The 14,870-nt window shown below is 43.3% G+C and overlaps 1 protein-coding gene across 1 annotated transcript in view; it reads right to left on the bottom strand.

The window, feature by feature from the left end:
• The window catches only part of T265_15599 (hypothetical protein), a gene marked incomplete at both ends in the record, with an annotated part of 37,804 nt that extends 37,032 nt beyond the window's left edge, over nt 1-772 (bottom strand). Inside the window, one exon of the mRNA XM_009178721.1 lies at nt 614-772. Coding sequence (XP_009176985.1) covers nt 614-770 — 157 coding nt within the window. The remainder of the gene's footprint in view (nt 1-613) is intronic.
• Between the last annotated feature and the right edge of the window lie 14,098 nt (nt 773-14,870).

Below are 14,870 nucleotides of genomic sequence, written 5' to 3'. Positions count from 1 at the left end.
TCCAATATATATATATATATATATATATATATATATATATATGGGATGGTTTGCCTGCTGCCACTGACGAATTGTCGATAGTTGTGTCATCGGACTACTATGGGAACCTAACTTTTAAACTGAATGAGCGTGTTAAGAGAGTGCAACTTAGGCGGTTCTAGTCTGCTGCTAGATTTGCATATAAAATATACTTTAACCTCTGTCGTGAGATCTTTGTACGGCCTATTCACAGCGGAATGAGAGGTAACTATGGACACTGAAATGAATGAACTTTCTTCCAGGGATTGTGACACAGCTAAATTACACACCTAACAATTAACGGAACGAATATTGTTTGACAATATCCGCACCGAAACGTTGGGCAATAAACCTCGCTATATTAACGTTGCCATATTCCAAAGTAAGCAACCACACGTAGTGGAGACAGTAAGATAAATCGCAATACACAGGTTCTCACATTTCTGATGAAAACTATACTCCGATGAACTTCAACTACACCCCAAGGGCTATCGAGTCGTGGATTTGACTCTGGAAATGTGGTAGCATAGAAAACTTCGACAAATAAGGAAGAATTACGGAATGTTTTCACTACGAAAATCTCTGAAAGACTTACGCAATACGAGTTGAAGCAGCACACACGTGCAGTGCTGGGGGAACATACTGTAATCGCACCCGGCAGGCGTCGAATGCCGCTGCGGCGTGAACTGGGATATTGAGAACGGGTTCAGGTCAACGGAGGGACAACTGGGCTGCTGTAGAGTACGGACATGCCTTGAATGTCAGACTGGTTCGTAGTCTTTGGGCTGACGCGCAGATGTCCTCGCCAATGAGCGAGTGACAGACAGACATCGTGGGCCCCCGTTCGTATGGCTGAACCAGAAGGTTGTTGATTGGCCGAGCGGTCATACCCAAATGCGCCTGTCATACCCTCGCACTGATTTCACGGCACATGCGCGGCACATGTCAACATACTGAAGCGCGCCATGAAAACTGACTGCTGTATGCATTTGACACGTCGAGCAAGCCAAGGTTAGCGAGTGTCCTGATAATGGAACAAAAGAGACTCGGCCCGTTTGGACGCGTGAGTGGCCCGCTCAGGGAAACTTCATGATTGGCTTCGGCCACAATCAGAAACTCATCGCCTTTGCTTAAGATGCCATGCGGGCAGCTTCCGCGAGTACCGCGAAGTCGCGGTACAAACACTGACGCAAGCTACCGTGGCAAGCAATGAACACCTGCAGACCAATGGCGTTTAGTTCGCGATTATACTGTCGCGTTCCTTACCGTGGTGAGTTGTGATGTGAAGCAGTGTACATTTCTCCGCTTCGTGTGCAACTGCCAGAAAAAGAACAGTCAAGATACTGTCACAACTAGCATGAAAATCTCGTGTTTTAATGTACTTCGAATGGTTGATTCTGGAGTAGATGGTCTTATAAATTACTTTAAAAAACGGTTTTTGACCACTAGTCGTTTGCTTTGGTGGTTTCCTGCTTCCGAGTCACAATTAATTTTCAGAAACAAGATGTGCCACAAATGACCACAAATATATTCCGCAATGCTGTCTCAGTTCGTTTTCTCAATTGCTGCATATTTTCATGATTTTGTGGCCTAATGTTTTATATGATATGGCTCCGTCACTCCACTCATACGCAGGTGGCTCCAGGGAGGAATGGACGACGTGGTGGTTGGTTTTATCTTCATCCGACTCCGTTGAGCGTCTGTCACGCCGACCAAAAGTATTGGGGCAGGACACAAACAGTACTACATGTTGGTGCAATGGCTCGCTTGTAGTATGTCAGTCGTGTACCTCGGAACGAATCTCAGCGATTACGACTACGACGATCGAAATAATGGTGTGGTATACGCATTTGTCTGCAGGCCAGTATGTCGGTACTGTTGGATTCCCCTTGAAGTTTTCCAACCTGGCATTTGCGTGCTCGGTGCGAATGCGCGGTGCTATTGCGAAAAGATCGACGCGATGCCATTCCACGTTGTGGTATGGACTGCCAAGCAGTGACAAAGTGAGAATTACAATGATGAAGGTGAAGATCGATGCGATGGGTTGCATTGGAGAGAAGCAGTGGTAGAAGAGACTACACTATATAGCCCCCAGAAAGTGGATCCAATAAGAACAAAATGATAACAAATTTTCATAGGTACAGAGACTTATAAAGTGGGAATTCAGAGAAGCAAAGTGACTGGTCAAACAAGGTCTGAACTGAGCTTCATTACATACTGAACACATACTAAAAAGTGTAGCATTATTAAGTGGCAGGATCGTTTGTCGATCGGGGATGGGATGGAGTCCACAAACTATGTACCTCAACAAATTCACTTACTTGCATATCGTTTGGTTTTCACGGGCGACTCAAATGAATTTATCATTGATGACATGCAAATGAGTGTATTCTTAGAAATCTGTCCATTTGAGTTCCAAGGAGAACTTAAGGCTAACGGAAAATCGGAGACTGCGCCTACCTGATGAGCCCCAAGAACGGTGAAACCGGTCGTGGGTTGTCGAAGAGTTTTCAGCAACCTTGTGAGTAGTTTCCCTCATGAAAATCATGGATTATTTTCATCTGTGGGATAGAGCATCATGACCAGGTGGTAGTTGGCTAATGCTTCTTTTGGGCGAAGTTTCACTCCAATCTCCCGAGTTGAGATTTCAAATTTCCCATGTACTAGGCAATAATGGACACACAGCAAACGGAATGATCGCTCTTTTTGAACACGTGTAGCTTCAGTTTGCAATATTTTTGTTTTTATCAGTAAAATTAATCCAATCTGTCATATTCTTTATCTTCCTAAACCATCTAACTTATTCTTTGCAGAGATCCAAATTTTCGGTAATTCTCTCCTCACCCACTTGACTACTGCTTCCTTTTTGAAGTTTAGGTTTGTGCCTACCTCTTCAGGACCCACCCTACTTGATACCGGCACACCGGATTTCTAATCCGTTGGACCAGATGCTGCTTCCTTTTTGAAGTTTAGGTTTGTGCCTACCTCTTCAGGACCCACCCTACTTGATACCGGCACACCGGATTTCTAATCCGTTCGGACCAGATGCACTCTTCCGAACTAGTTCTGTGGTTCACATCGATCTCTGGAAGATGATGATAGGATCCGACTCATGCACTGCTGAGTTCCAACAGCTAAGATACCGTGCCGTCAGACTCCGAAAATGAGTTTGGGACTGCCATCGAGGTTTTTTTCACAAACAAGATACAAGACGGGTCACTCACTCTGTGCGTATGGACTCAGAAAGCCTTTCGTAAGTTTTCCACAGTTAAAACCTCATTCCTAATTGCTTCTTTTGTAACTCCACTTCTGAGCCGCGACGGCAACTAGTGGCGGATCCTCAGGCAGCTCCCACTTGGATAACAATGAGCCAGGTTACTTGGACATCCTGAAGACTTTTGATTTTGTATGAAACCATGGCATTATCGTCACACTACTAATGTACAGCCTGCAACCTCTTTCACTCGATGGACCATCCAAGATTATCCACAAGTTTGCTATCTTCATGCATGTCCGGAGGATGCTGCCTTCAATATATTCTCTTCTAACTGAGGCGACGACCGCACAAGGTCAGTAGAATACTGAGCGCTGAGCTCGTTAATATGTGCGATCGGGGTTCATCAAACGAAGTTACAAACAACCTTTCCTTAAAGGTTTCCCTCTGCATTTTTACCGCTACGGTGGCACACTGATGATATCACTGAAGCTCGACGGCGTAACCTTTTAGCATGGTAAACACTCGGAAACGACAAAGAAAAGTCATCCGAAGTGGACAGATGCGTACGTCACGCGAAAATGCGCTTTTCGCCTGTTATAAATGATACCAGAATGAAACAGCTGGGGATAGGTGACCGCGCAGTTCGTGCCAAGTTCGTAATCCGAGAGTTCGCGTACTTGGGGGCGGAAAATGTCGTTCAAGTAAACCAGAATCAACAACCCCTGAAAGGCGCAGAAGTAAGTTTTAATGCCTATTTTAGGTACAGCAAGTAAGTTTATTTGGTTACAGGCTTACACAACACATTTTCTCTTCTGCAAGAGGTATATCCAGGACAACTACACCGGCTCTTTTCTTATTTGTCCTGCATCTGGTTCCATAGTTTCCCACTTGTCCTTCCTATGTCATCTAACATTCTTCCCTGACCGCCTCCCATTAAACCAGTTGTAACTGTGGCTTCAAGGTGAATTTGGTTTCGGAGATTCCTCTGCACCTCTCACTAGCTCTTAATCTGCAAGTTCCTAATCTTCCCCTCAGAGGCAACGGGAAGCAATGTGCCTCATTAGCTTCCATATTCTGTCATGTATTTTTCTCACTGTCACACCTTAACCCTTTTTTTATCCTGTATCCACAATAACTTGAAAATTTTTTTTGGTAGACTATTCACTTCCACCTCCCAAGTACATCGCTCCTCAAACTTGCCTCTTCCTTCCCCTCTGACGCTATAAGTGGATAGTAAAATTCGCTTCCTTGCTTAGAATGGTAATCGTTATTCTATAGAAAAGGATACATTGTAGATTTTCACTAAGAAAACGTTCACTTTTCATAGAGGAAACTACTCACAAGGTTGCTGAAGACTCTTCGACAGTCCACCACCGGTTTCACCCTTCTTGGGACTCCTCAGGTAGGCGCAGTCCCCGAGTTTCCGTCAACCTTATGTTCTACTTGAACCCTTTATTGCACTGTTTTCGAGAAATGCACTCATTTGCCAATCAATTTGGATTTCGTGAGAGACTCAACTGAATCTCTGGTTTATGATATTCTACAACTGAATGTGCCCCACCCAGGCCGCCTCATGATCCAGTTGGCACGATATTCGAGATATCTCTCACAAGGTTGCTGAAGACTCTTCGACAGTCCACCACCGGTTTCACCCTTCTTGGGACTCCTCAGGTAGGCGCAGTCCCCGAGTTTCCGTCAACCTTATGTTCTACTTGAACCCTTTATTGCACTGTTTTCGAGAAATGCACTCATTTGCCAATCAATTTGGATTTCGTGAGAGACTCAACTGAATCTCTGGTTTATGATATTCTACAACTGAATGTGCCCCACCCAGGCCGCCTCATGATCCAGTTGGCACGATATTCGAGATATCTCAATATATTTTCATAAAGGAGACTACTCACAAGGATGCTGAAAGCCAAATTGACGTGCAAACGAGTGTATTACTCGAAAATGTTCACTTTCTTTGTCGTTCTCAGTAACAGTGTTTGGACAAAAACTCAGATGACAACCTCGTTAGACATTTGTTTCTTGGAGCTGAAACCATCAGCTTTCTACATTGCAATGATGAATGTCATCTCTTGTGAGCGCGATGCACCATAAGAATGATGAATGTCATCTCTTGTGAGCGCGAATAAGTTTAAATTACATTGTGTGATAGCTTCCAGCTGATGCACCATAAACGTGCTGATCTCAGACTCAGGAACAGCCAATCTGTGCTGTGACATGCATGCGCATCAATGTGCCGATCGCCTATATGGGCTGAGTCACAATGACTTTCACGCACTACGGCCTGTCAGGCGTAAACATCAATAAAAAATTTATAGGGACACCCAATATTTTCGAATCACTCGGTTGAGTAGGATTTTTGTGATTGGCTGAAGTACATCAAAAGAAGACGTATGTGACACTTCAGGAACTCGGCCTAGTAGACTTAGCTAATTCTAACTTCATGAGGACCCTTTATCTATCATGAGATGACCAAACATCCTAACCGGTAACCAGGCCAACAAACAAAGTCCCGAGGAAACTAAGTTAACCTGAATTATTAGTGTGATTATGAGATATTGCTTGAATCATATTTTATTACAAGTGTTCTGGGCTGAGGAGCTTTCAAAATCGCGTCCTAATCACCCTATGTTGATCAACCTCCAAGCCTAAGTACTGTGATCGGCCCATTACAAAGGAGGAGATACCGTAACCGAAATTTGTTCTCAGTGAACATTCATGGCCAAGCCGGGATATAGTCTTCGGGCCTGTGACATGCAAGACAGCTCCGATAGCGCACGACGGCTGAATCCGAATGACCACATCTGAATATGTGGACATGTTTGATTCTGGGCAATGTGAATGTTTTGTCAGACGCCTCGAATGATGGACCAGCAACTGGCCTGCATGTGTCGACCAGCTGACAGAACCTTCTGTCCAAGCCGCGCGAAGGAGGTCTTATGCCTGTTAAACACTGAGTTTAGATCACTCGCTAGGAGTGGTGGGATTTGTGGAATTTGTCCTCACATAATTCGGGTTTGAATCCTAATCATTTTGTGGGGAAATCCACGAAACCCATATCTACTCAGACTCTGTTTCGTGTTCATCGTTCCAGCGTATACGCTGCAGGTCAAGAGCGCTCAATCCTAAGATGACATGATCCAGAGTGGGTAATAGAGCAATGCACTACTCATAAGGTTGCTGAAAATTCGTCGACAGCCCACGACCGGTTTCGCCCTTCTCGAGGCTCATCAGATAGGCGCAGTCCCTGGGTTTCCGTCAACCTTATGTTCTACTTGAACACTTTTGTCGCACCAATACTACTGCATTGTGTTATCTCATACAGCATAATGCTCCCTCATCCATGCTCTCTTCTTTCAGAGAGCCGGAATTTCACAGTAGACTCTAGAATGAAATGCTACATCAGCAGATTGAAAATCAAGTATGGTTAATAGGTGTTAGACTGCGCATCACAAAACCACCTAACTTGTATGCGAAATGGTTATGAGAAAGGAAACTCTAAGCAAGACTGTGCTTGTGTATATGAGGTACTTATTGCTATTGCAAAAATGGTAGCTCAGGCAGCGTGAAATGTCGTTGGTTTGTCTGCTGAGCGGGTGCGGTTGTATTTGATGCGTTATTCATTGCTGATGTGGACTAACTGTAAATCTGAGTAAGTGACCAAGTGGAGCAGTTTACTTAGAACCTGGGGTGTTTTCGACAGGAATACGCAGTTCAAGGATGCCACTTATAAAAGGAACATTCTAGCTCGTGAATTGGATGATGTCGGTTAAATCTATACTAAACTCACCTGTCACCTTCTTACTCAGATCTTTCGGAGAACTGGGAAACTGGCTACAAAAAATCGATCTCTGAATGATGAAAAAACAGCTCATTTGACATGTCACATCACAGTGGACTGTCACTACTTTCTGATCCATAGTCTTGTTTTTGCGAGAGTGTGATGTAGCAGATTCGCACCCGTTATAATACCCACTGATTCTGGGCCTATCCCTATTCACCGGGGTTGTTTTCTTCCCAATGTGGTTGTCTTGCCGAATCCTGTTGTAGATCCCTGGTGGTTGTGTGCCGTGCGGGGGAGTACTGTGAAGACAGGTTTGTTTCGGTGAAGATTTCTTCCCGTAAGTGAAGTCAGTCTATGCTGAAAAGCGAGAAGCACTGTACAGATGCTTCATCCCTATTGGAAACCATCGAAAGCGCGCATATCACGAAACTCAAGGAAGTCTCTTAACTGCAGTGTCTCAACTAGTAGTTTGAACACTTAATCGCCTGGCCAGGAAGCTTTGGTCAGTAGTGTGATTAACTCGCACTCAGGCAGGATTTAGCGCCACTTCAATTACAGGAACCGCCTTATGTGGTCGCGCGTAGACTGACTCATCAAATGACAACTTCTCAGGTAGATGTTTCACTCATCGGGTAGGTTATATTCTTCCTCTGAGTTACTTATAGATTGTTGAGTGTGAGGAAATTTGGGACTCTCTGTTCAGGTGAAGATTCATCCTATGGGTGCCATTCAAAACGGAAACATGGATGTTAACCCAATAGAAACTACTCTAAACAAAGACGGACTTCCGTAATTTTCACCACAACACTCACGAAGGAGGTTCTTCCAGGCCGAAATTGAGATCCCTTATGTGTATGTACTGTCGTATTCCTCTCTGAATCTGTATGGTATCGGAACACTAGGTCAGTAGGTACACTGAAACTTACATTGATGCAGGCATATACGTCAGCTTAGTTAATTTTATGCCATTTCGTTCCCCTTGTGCATCTCATTGTTACAACAAGTTGCTTGATATCACTGATCATTTAGCTATATGCTGTGCTCTAATTGCAGTCACCACTTGGTTGAAGTTATCTCCCATTCCCCGACACGAAACACCTTTTCTCTCATGAATACTGCCACCTACATACTTGACTCCGTTGGAACAGTTCAGCAAGTTGCATACTGCTTTCGAGCCTTTAGGTACAGGATCTATGCCCGGAATCATATTTACTGGGTTCGGAATCTCGATAGCTGAAGCAGAACGATGAGTTCTTGGCTCCCTATCCAGATTATCACTGTTTGGAAAACCTAAAACCCTGTACAACACCTGGGGAAGATCAAATTTCTTATGGGGTGGAGCTTACTGCGTGGAAAGAAAACTGCATTCCGACTAAGACACTTGGGGGTAATCTAAATGCTCGATAGTGTCGGGCACTCTACCACTAAAAACGAATTGACATGGAGAATAAATTGAGGCTGATGCAAATACCTAGATTACTTACTAAAATTTCATGAACCATGGGAACCCTGAAGCAACTGTCCTCTAGAAGTAAGGCACTACTCATAAGGTTGCTCAAAATTCTTCAGCAGCCTACGACCAGTTTGCACTTCTTGTGGCTCATTTGGAAGGCGAAGTCATCGAGTTTTCGTCAATCTCATGTTCTATCTGAACACAGATTTCACCAGTTGTACGTACTGTGTTATCTCGAGTGTTTTCCAGAGTGAAACATGAGATAGCCTGTGGGACTGCATTCAGTCAAAGAATACTATCGTAAAGCTGAAATTCTGATGGATTCAGTTGAGTCCCTCAAAAAAACCGAGATTAGTGTGCAACTGAGTCTTTGGAGAAGAGTAGTTCTAACCAGTGGAGTAAAGCTGACTCCAAGTACACTGCACTCATCTAACTTGTCAGACACTACATTGCCATAATTTTCAGAGTTGGAGCGTTTATGGGCAACACTTCTTGAGTCACTGTTTTCTTCTAAAGCTTAGTGATAAAAAATTCGCGGGTAATTATCATTGATAACACATACTCGCAGGATTGTCGTTTGAACAATCGTCCTCCTCTCCTCGCGCAATCGTTCTGGTGAGTCCACCACCAAATGGGGGGAGCACTGGAGTCGAGCTTCGCTCTTATTAGAGCTCATATCCAATCGAGTGCATATCCAATAGCCATGCCGGGGTTTGAACACCGCACACCTGACATGCGAGGCTAGCGGGTTACCACTACTCCAGACCTGAACGGGTGAGTGAACACGTTCGCGCTTGAGTGATGTGAGCGAAACGCCCGACGCCTCGAACGCCGACCCAGTAACCTACCTTGGTTGTGTCGATCAGCTAGATAGTCATATCGGATTAAATTCACTCTAAGTCCGCATGCGTTGAACGGCTTGGCATCTACCCGACGTTTGACCGATGCCTCGTCAAGTTAGGTGAGTTTTCGGATAAGTTATCACAACGTACGAACTAGTGATTTTCTTTTTATCTAGCCAGTTGATTTGGTCGTTACTGTTTTTCCCCTGGATTACTTGGGGACAGCTGGATCACTTGGTACGCTCAGCAACATTATGTTAGCTGTGATGAGTCGAGGGTCCTGAATGTCGTTCAGTAGGATAACGTCCACCACCAGAAGCGGAGCGTCTCGCCGTAAAACAACGATAAACACATCAAAAGTAGATGAAGGTGAGACTTTTAATTCAAAATATGTTATAATATGAAGAACCCGCTCACTGAATTAGTATTAATCATTCGCCAGTTTATTCAGCTGAATAGTGCATGAGATTGTGTGGAGCAATATGATAACCAGTGTTTCTTTTTAACGAGAGGGGAGCGAAACTTATTGGGTAGGAACTGACTCCATTAAAGGTATCGTGTCAATTAGCCCTTCTACGTTCAACGTAGCGTAAGTAGTGTCGGAAATTTTTTGCCAACTTATTTGCACCGAATCAGTAGCAACATTACGGATACTTCTACACACTTAGGTTGCGAAGTTATTTTCGTACCTGGAAACAGAATGACCGTATCAAATCTGCGTTTTCTGCGGTAAAAGCAAGCATATGCAGCTATTTAAATTCTTCAGTTAACCACAAAAAGCTGTCCCCGTCATACAAGACTTGCAATTTCCTCCATCGTCCTGAGATGATTGTTTATCCCATGATAAACGACACCCGGCTTTTTGACTGTATTGTGACACCAATGTCAATCGCTCATGATCCTTCAAGATTGGCAGCATCTGAAGCAAGTGGGTCAAAGGAAATTTTTCCTTGAATCTGGCCACCTCCCACTGCACTAGGTCACACGTGACTCGAAGTGCGAAATTAAGCCGAAAAGTGTAGTACGAATGGATTGGCGCAACCCAATATGCATAGTCAAATTTTATGAAGCACTGAAGCCCCTAAGTCCAATTCATCAAGACCACAAGATGTGACTGAAGACATGTTAACATATTTGACCTTCATTACTGGTCTATATAGGTTTAACGCTTGAAGACATTCGAGGACAAGCACGATTAGTAGGAGATTAGTGCAGAGTTAGACGCTTTGTCCTCGTGACTGGATTTCTGACTGTAAGCGAACCATCAGGCGAGGAGTATCAGATATTCGGCAGTTCTTTGGGAGACCGTGGCCTCTTCTGTGGATGAATTTATGTGGACAACTGCAGGAGAATTAGGAGATTGTAAAGGCTGCAGAAAATTCGGTCCCCGAGTCTAGCTTGTTCGGAATCGCAGAGCTAAGTTAGACTGGCTGATTCTTCATTGTATGGTGTGAGCAGGGAGAATAGGGGAAGTAAGAATAAGCATCGAAATAAAAACACTCGGTTTTGTGTACATAGAATTCGTTCTTTCAAAACATCGGTATGACTTGGCTGTCGTTTTGCCTACCTGAATACATTTACGTGTCTCCAAATTGTTGTTGTCACGTTTTATATGGACAGCTGATGAAAGAAAATACGTCTTTTGACGAATGTAAATCTCACTACGATATTCTGCCAAGGTTGCTGGGTGACAGAGTCCGATGTACGACCGCCCCTAGTTATGTCACAGGGCATGAATCACCCTGTACTGGTAAAAGCAAGAAGGCCTTTGCTGCGGAGTTATTTATTAGAAAATGCCAACTGAACAGTTACAGAGTATTGGACAGGGGAGCAAAACTCTCAAATACATCTTGTTTACAAAAACTGAATATCCATCGTCTCTTTAAACGCGTCTCTCTGAAATTTTCTGGATATTCATTGACTGTTACTCAAATCTCAGCAAATGCTACAAAGCGGCTTTACAAATTCCGTAATAGATCTCACTTTCCAAGAGACGCAAAGCGGATTTACAAGAAAACATGCTACTCGCATGCCTCCTCCATCAATAGTACCACCATTACACTGGTAGAGTGATAGGTCGTTGATGGCAGTACTAATGTTGTGGGGTTTAATGGAGCTGAGTGAGAGTCAAGGGGATTGACAGTAAAATGAGTAGTGTTATGAGGGGTGAATAAAAAAATCAAGTTTTCTATCTAAGCTTATCTAATTTTAGATGCTTGAGACCACGGAAACCCTGTCACTCCTAAGGCTTTCATGATTGCAAATGATGAGGTCTTTATCGATTTAAGAGTTTGTCTGCAATTCGAGATGGTATCAACTTACCAGAGAAGTAAATCACTCTTTTGTGATGCTATTCAACCAAATGGGAATACAGAGGCAGTCTTAGGATTTGTTTTGGCTGATATTCGATGATAAGGTACTATTTAGAGGTGGAATTTCTTGTCCTCGAAAAATTTCGCTACAAGAAATCAGTTCGACATTTTTTCATCGCAGCATGGTTTTCCAACAGAGGTAAATCGCTGTAGCATCATCATATCTAGCTTTGAAAGCTTGTAAGATGCTCGGTAACTGCTCTCATTCGTACGCTTAATTGGTTTTGACGATACACGCAGTTGAATGCTGATAAAGTTCTCCCTGATAATGGTGATGTTTCTAGGCTACGTGAGGCGTTGTTGTCGATGTGGTTTGTGTAGCCTACTGCAGCCGCAGTTAATTCAAGGGGTCTTCCGGTTATGTTATGGATAAGTTATAGTAACATTTTTGACGATGATAAAGACACAAATACGCCAACTACATAAATGAACAAAGAAATTATTTTCTGACCTGTTTGGATCAGCTACAATCACTCCAAACCGGTCTGTTCAAGATCCAACAACACATATGTCGAACAGAACAAAATATTCTATCGCAAACACTACCGAAAAGCTTTACCGCAGCGGTTTGTAGTGTAGAGGAGTGACCTTCGGAGTACTACTTTATTTCAGAGAGTTTGGCAAAGAACTCCTAGCTTTACTTCGCTTATCACATTCCACGTTGCGGTTGTCTAGCCGATTAGCTTCGACGTGCTTTGGCGTAGTTGATAGACACCATTCTGTTGCATGGAAAGCCGACGACAAGATGGACAGTAAAATCGAATTGTGTCACAAGTCAGTTGTCTGACTATGGCTAGCCTCTCGTCTTCCAAAATGATTTATTGATTTTATCTTTCACACCCAAGTTTTGGGTTTCCAGAACTCGGAATCTCAACACCAACTTAGCGAGAGCTCTTCTATGTGGTACATGTAGCAGCGTATCCATCAGTCAGAGAATGGGGTGTGTAAGCCCACTTAGGACGCGTACCACAAAAGTCAGCATGAAATGATTAATGAGCTCCGGACTGTGTAGGTGTAAGTGTTCGTTGACTGCTGCTGACACACACGAATCGGGAGTCAACTGTCTTGTAGCAAAACACACCATCTGACCTGCGGACTTCACACAAGATCAAAACTGTGACTATTCAGATTAATCAGACCTCACAGTCAGGTGGCAAACCATTAAAGTGAAAGATTCAAGTCCATTAGTTACTGATAAGACATGCAATTGCCGACCGGTCAAATGCATATACAATCAAAAACACCGCACAAATGGATTCCGAGAAGTCTGACGAAAAGCTTTGCTGGAAGGATGGTGGAAAGAGTTGTAGGTCTTGATCTAGGGTGGTAATTGATTACGCAACAAAAAGTAGACGTTTTCCCCTGATGTAGTCTGTAGGGTTTGCGCTGAACAATTTATCATGCGTCAACCGAAGTGTGACACCACATTAGTCAGATAGGCTTTTTCTGTTGAGGTGAAGGTGTGTGTGTGTTTGGTAAGAAAGAGTGCTTTCAACTCAAACGAATGGACGTTATTTATGTTTAACACATACAGACACGAAAGAACCAACTCCCACGAACCGTACATCCAGTGATGACGGATTTGGAGGGTACATGGATTCTCTCAGACACCATAACTGGATTCCAGTGCGAATGATAATTCTGTGAGCACATCTGACTGGGCAGTTAAAAAGGTTCATTATGGAAAGCCAAGAAGACTTATGTTACAAATTAACACTGTGTTTTTGACTTAATGATAGAATTTTGAATCCCTTATCCTAGGTTTCATCTTGTATGTCAGAGGAACACTGTTCATGCATTTGATTTTTGTTAAGAAGCATCAAGGGTGAGCATTTTCAGAAAAATTATTAACTGACACATCCATGTAGGTTTTAGTCATGGATAGCTGATCGGTTAATGAATAAAAGTACTTTATGATAATCATCCATATACAAGTTAAGTTAATGTTTAGGGGAAGATCAGCCTAGATTCCTTAGCCTACCACATGCTTGTAGGTTTGTGCTATCCGAAAAAATAGCGAAACCGTCAGTGGACTATCTCCAGCTTCCTTTGACCCAGTAGTAGGATAGAAAAAAGGAATGACCTCTTCGAATACACTAGTTCGCGCAACAGTTTGGTTTTCAAGGGAGAACCATCTGAATCCCAGCTGAATCTCTCGTTTATGGTGTTCCTCTTCAGCTGAATATGATGCTTCAGGCCATCATAAATGGGATATTCAGCTTGGATCCAGATAAGCCTCCTATAAAAACCAAAAAGATACAGGAGTAGGTGTTTTTTTATCGAATTTCGTGCGATTTCGGTTCAAACAGAACGTAAGGTTGACGGAAACTTGAAGCCCCAAGAAGAAAGAGACCGGTCGTGGGCTGATAAAGAGTTTACACTCACCTCATGACTACTATGTTACGTCTGTAGAATAACCTTGTCATCAATACTGTATTCATCCAAACAAAAGTTTGATGAACACCGCTGTTGGCTGGCCGTTTAAAACTTCTGTAGCTGTTTGAACTTATAAAATTTTGTCACTTGACACAATTGCTCTGATCGCTATGCCTGAGAGGTAGTCAATCCACTGGCGGACCAATTGTACTGACATTCTGATTTTGTAACAAGGAAGGAAAATTTCAACTTCAGGTAGTCCTCCAGCTTCATCGACAAATTTCCGTTTTGTTAGACTGGATGGATGTAATTATTGAGAACGTGAAGTCATTTGTTTAACCATGCCAATCTCAGCTGAGACTGGAAACTCGATGAGGTATATCGTGGTCAATAGGACATTGTACTGCATCATTTGTTGCACACAGATTGCCTAGGAATTCCTTTGGGAATATATTCAATGAAGATTCCTTGATTCAATATAGGTAGCAGGAAGTCTTTGTCCGGAATCCTCAGACAGCCCACCATCATTTTTTCCCGGTACGGTACTCACCAACTAGGCAGTATTCTTGGAGTTTGAAGTGATCGATCTTTGATTAATTGACCTTTTGGTTCAGAGCTCAAAGGTGTGTTGCTGTAGCTGGAACTGTATACTTATTGGAGTGCTATCTAAGAGAATGTTGGTAGCTCAGGTGGTGTAGATGGTCGTTTGTTTACCCGGCTCAGAGAACAAACCAACAACCAACTCATTGGAGTTACCTGCAGTCAATAGCATAGTGGCATCCTTCCGCATAATATGCGT

Source organism: Opisthorchis viverrini (assembly GCF_000715545.1).
Source record: "Opisthorchis viverrini unplaced genomic scaffold opera_v5_633, whole genome shotgun sequence".
NCBI classification, from domain to species: Eukaryota; Metazoa; Platyhelminthes; class Trematoda; order Opisthorchiida; family Opisthorchiidae; genus Opisthorchis; species Opisthorchis viverrini.
Note: the sequence above shows the minus strand (reverse complement) of the source record. Positions and strands in the feature narration are given on the sequence as shown.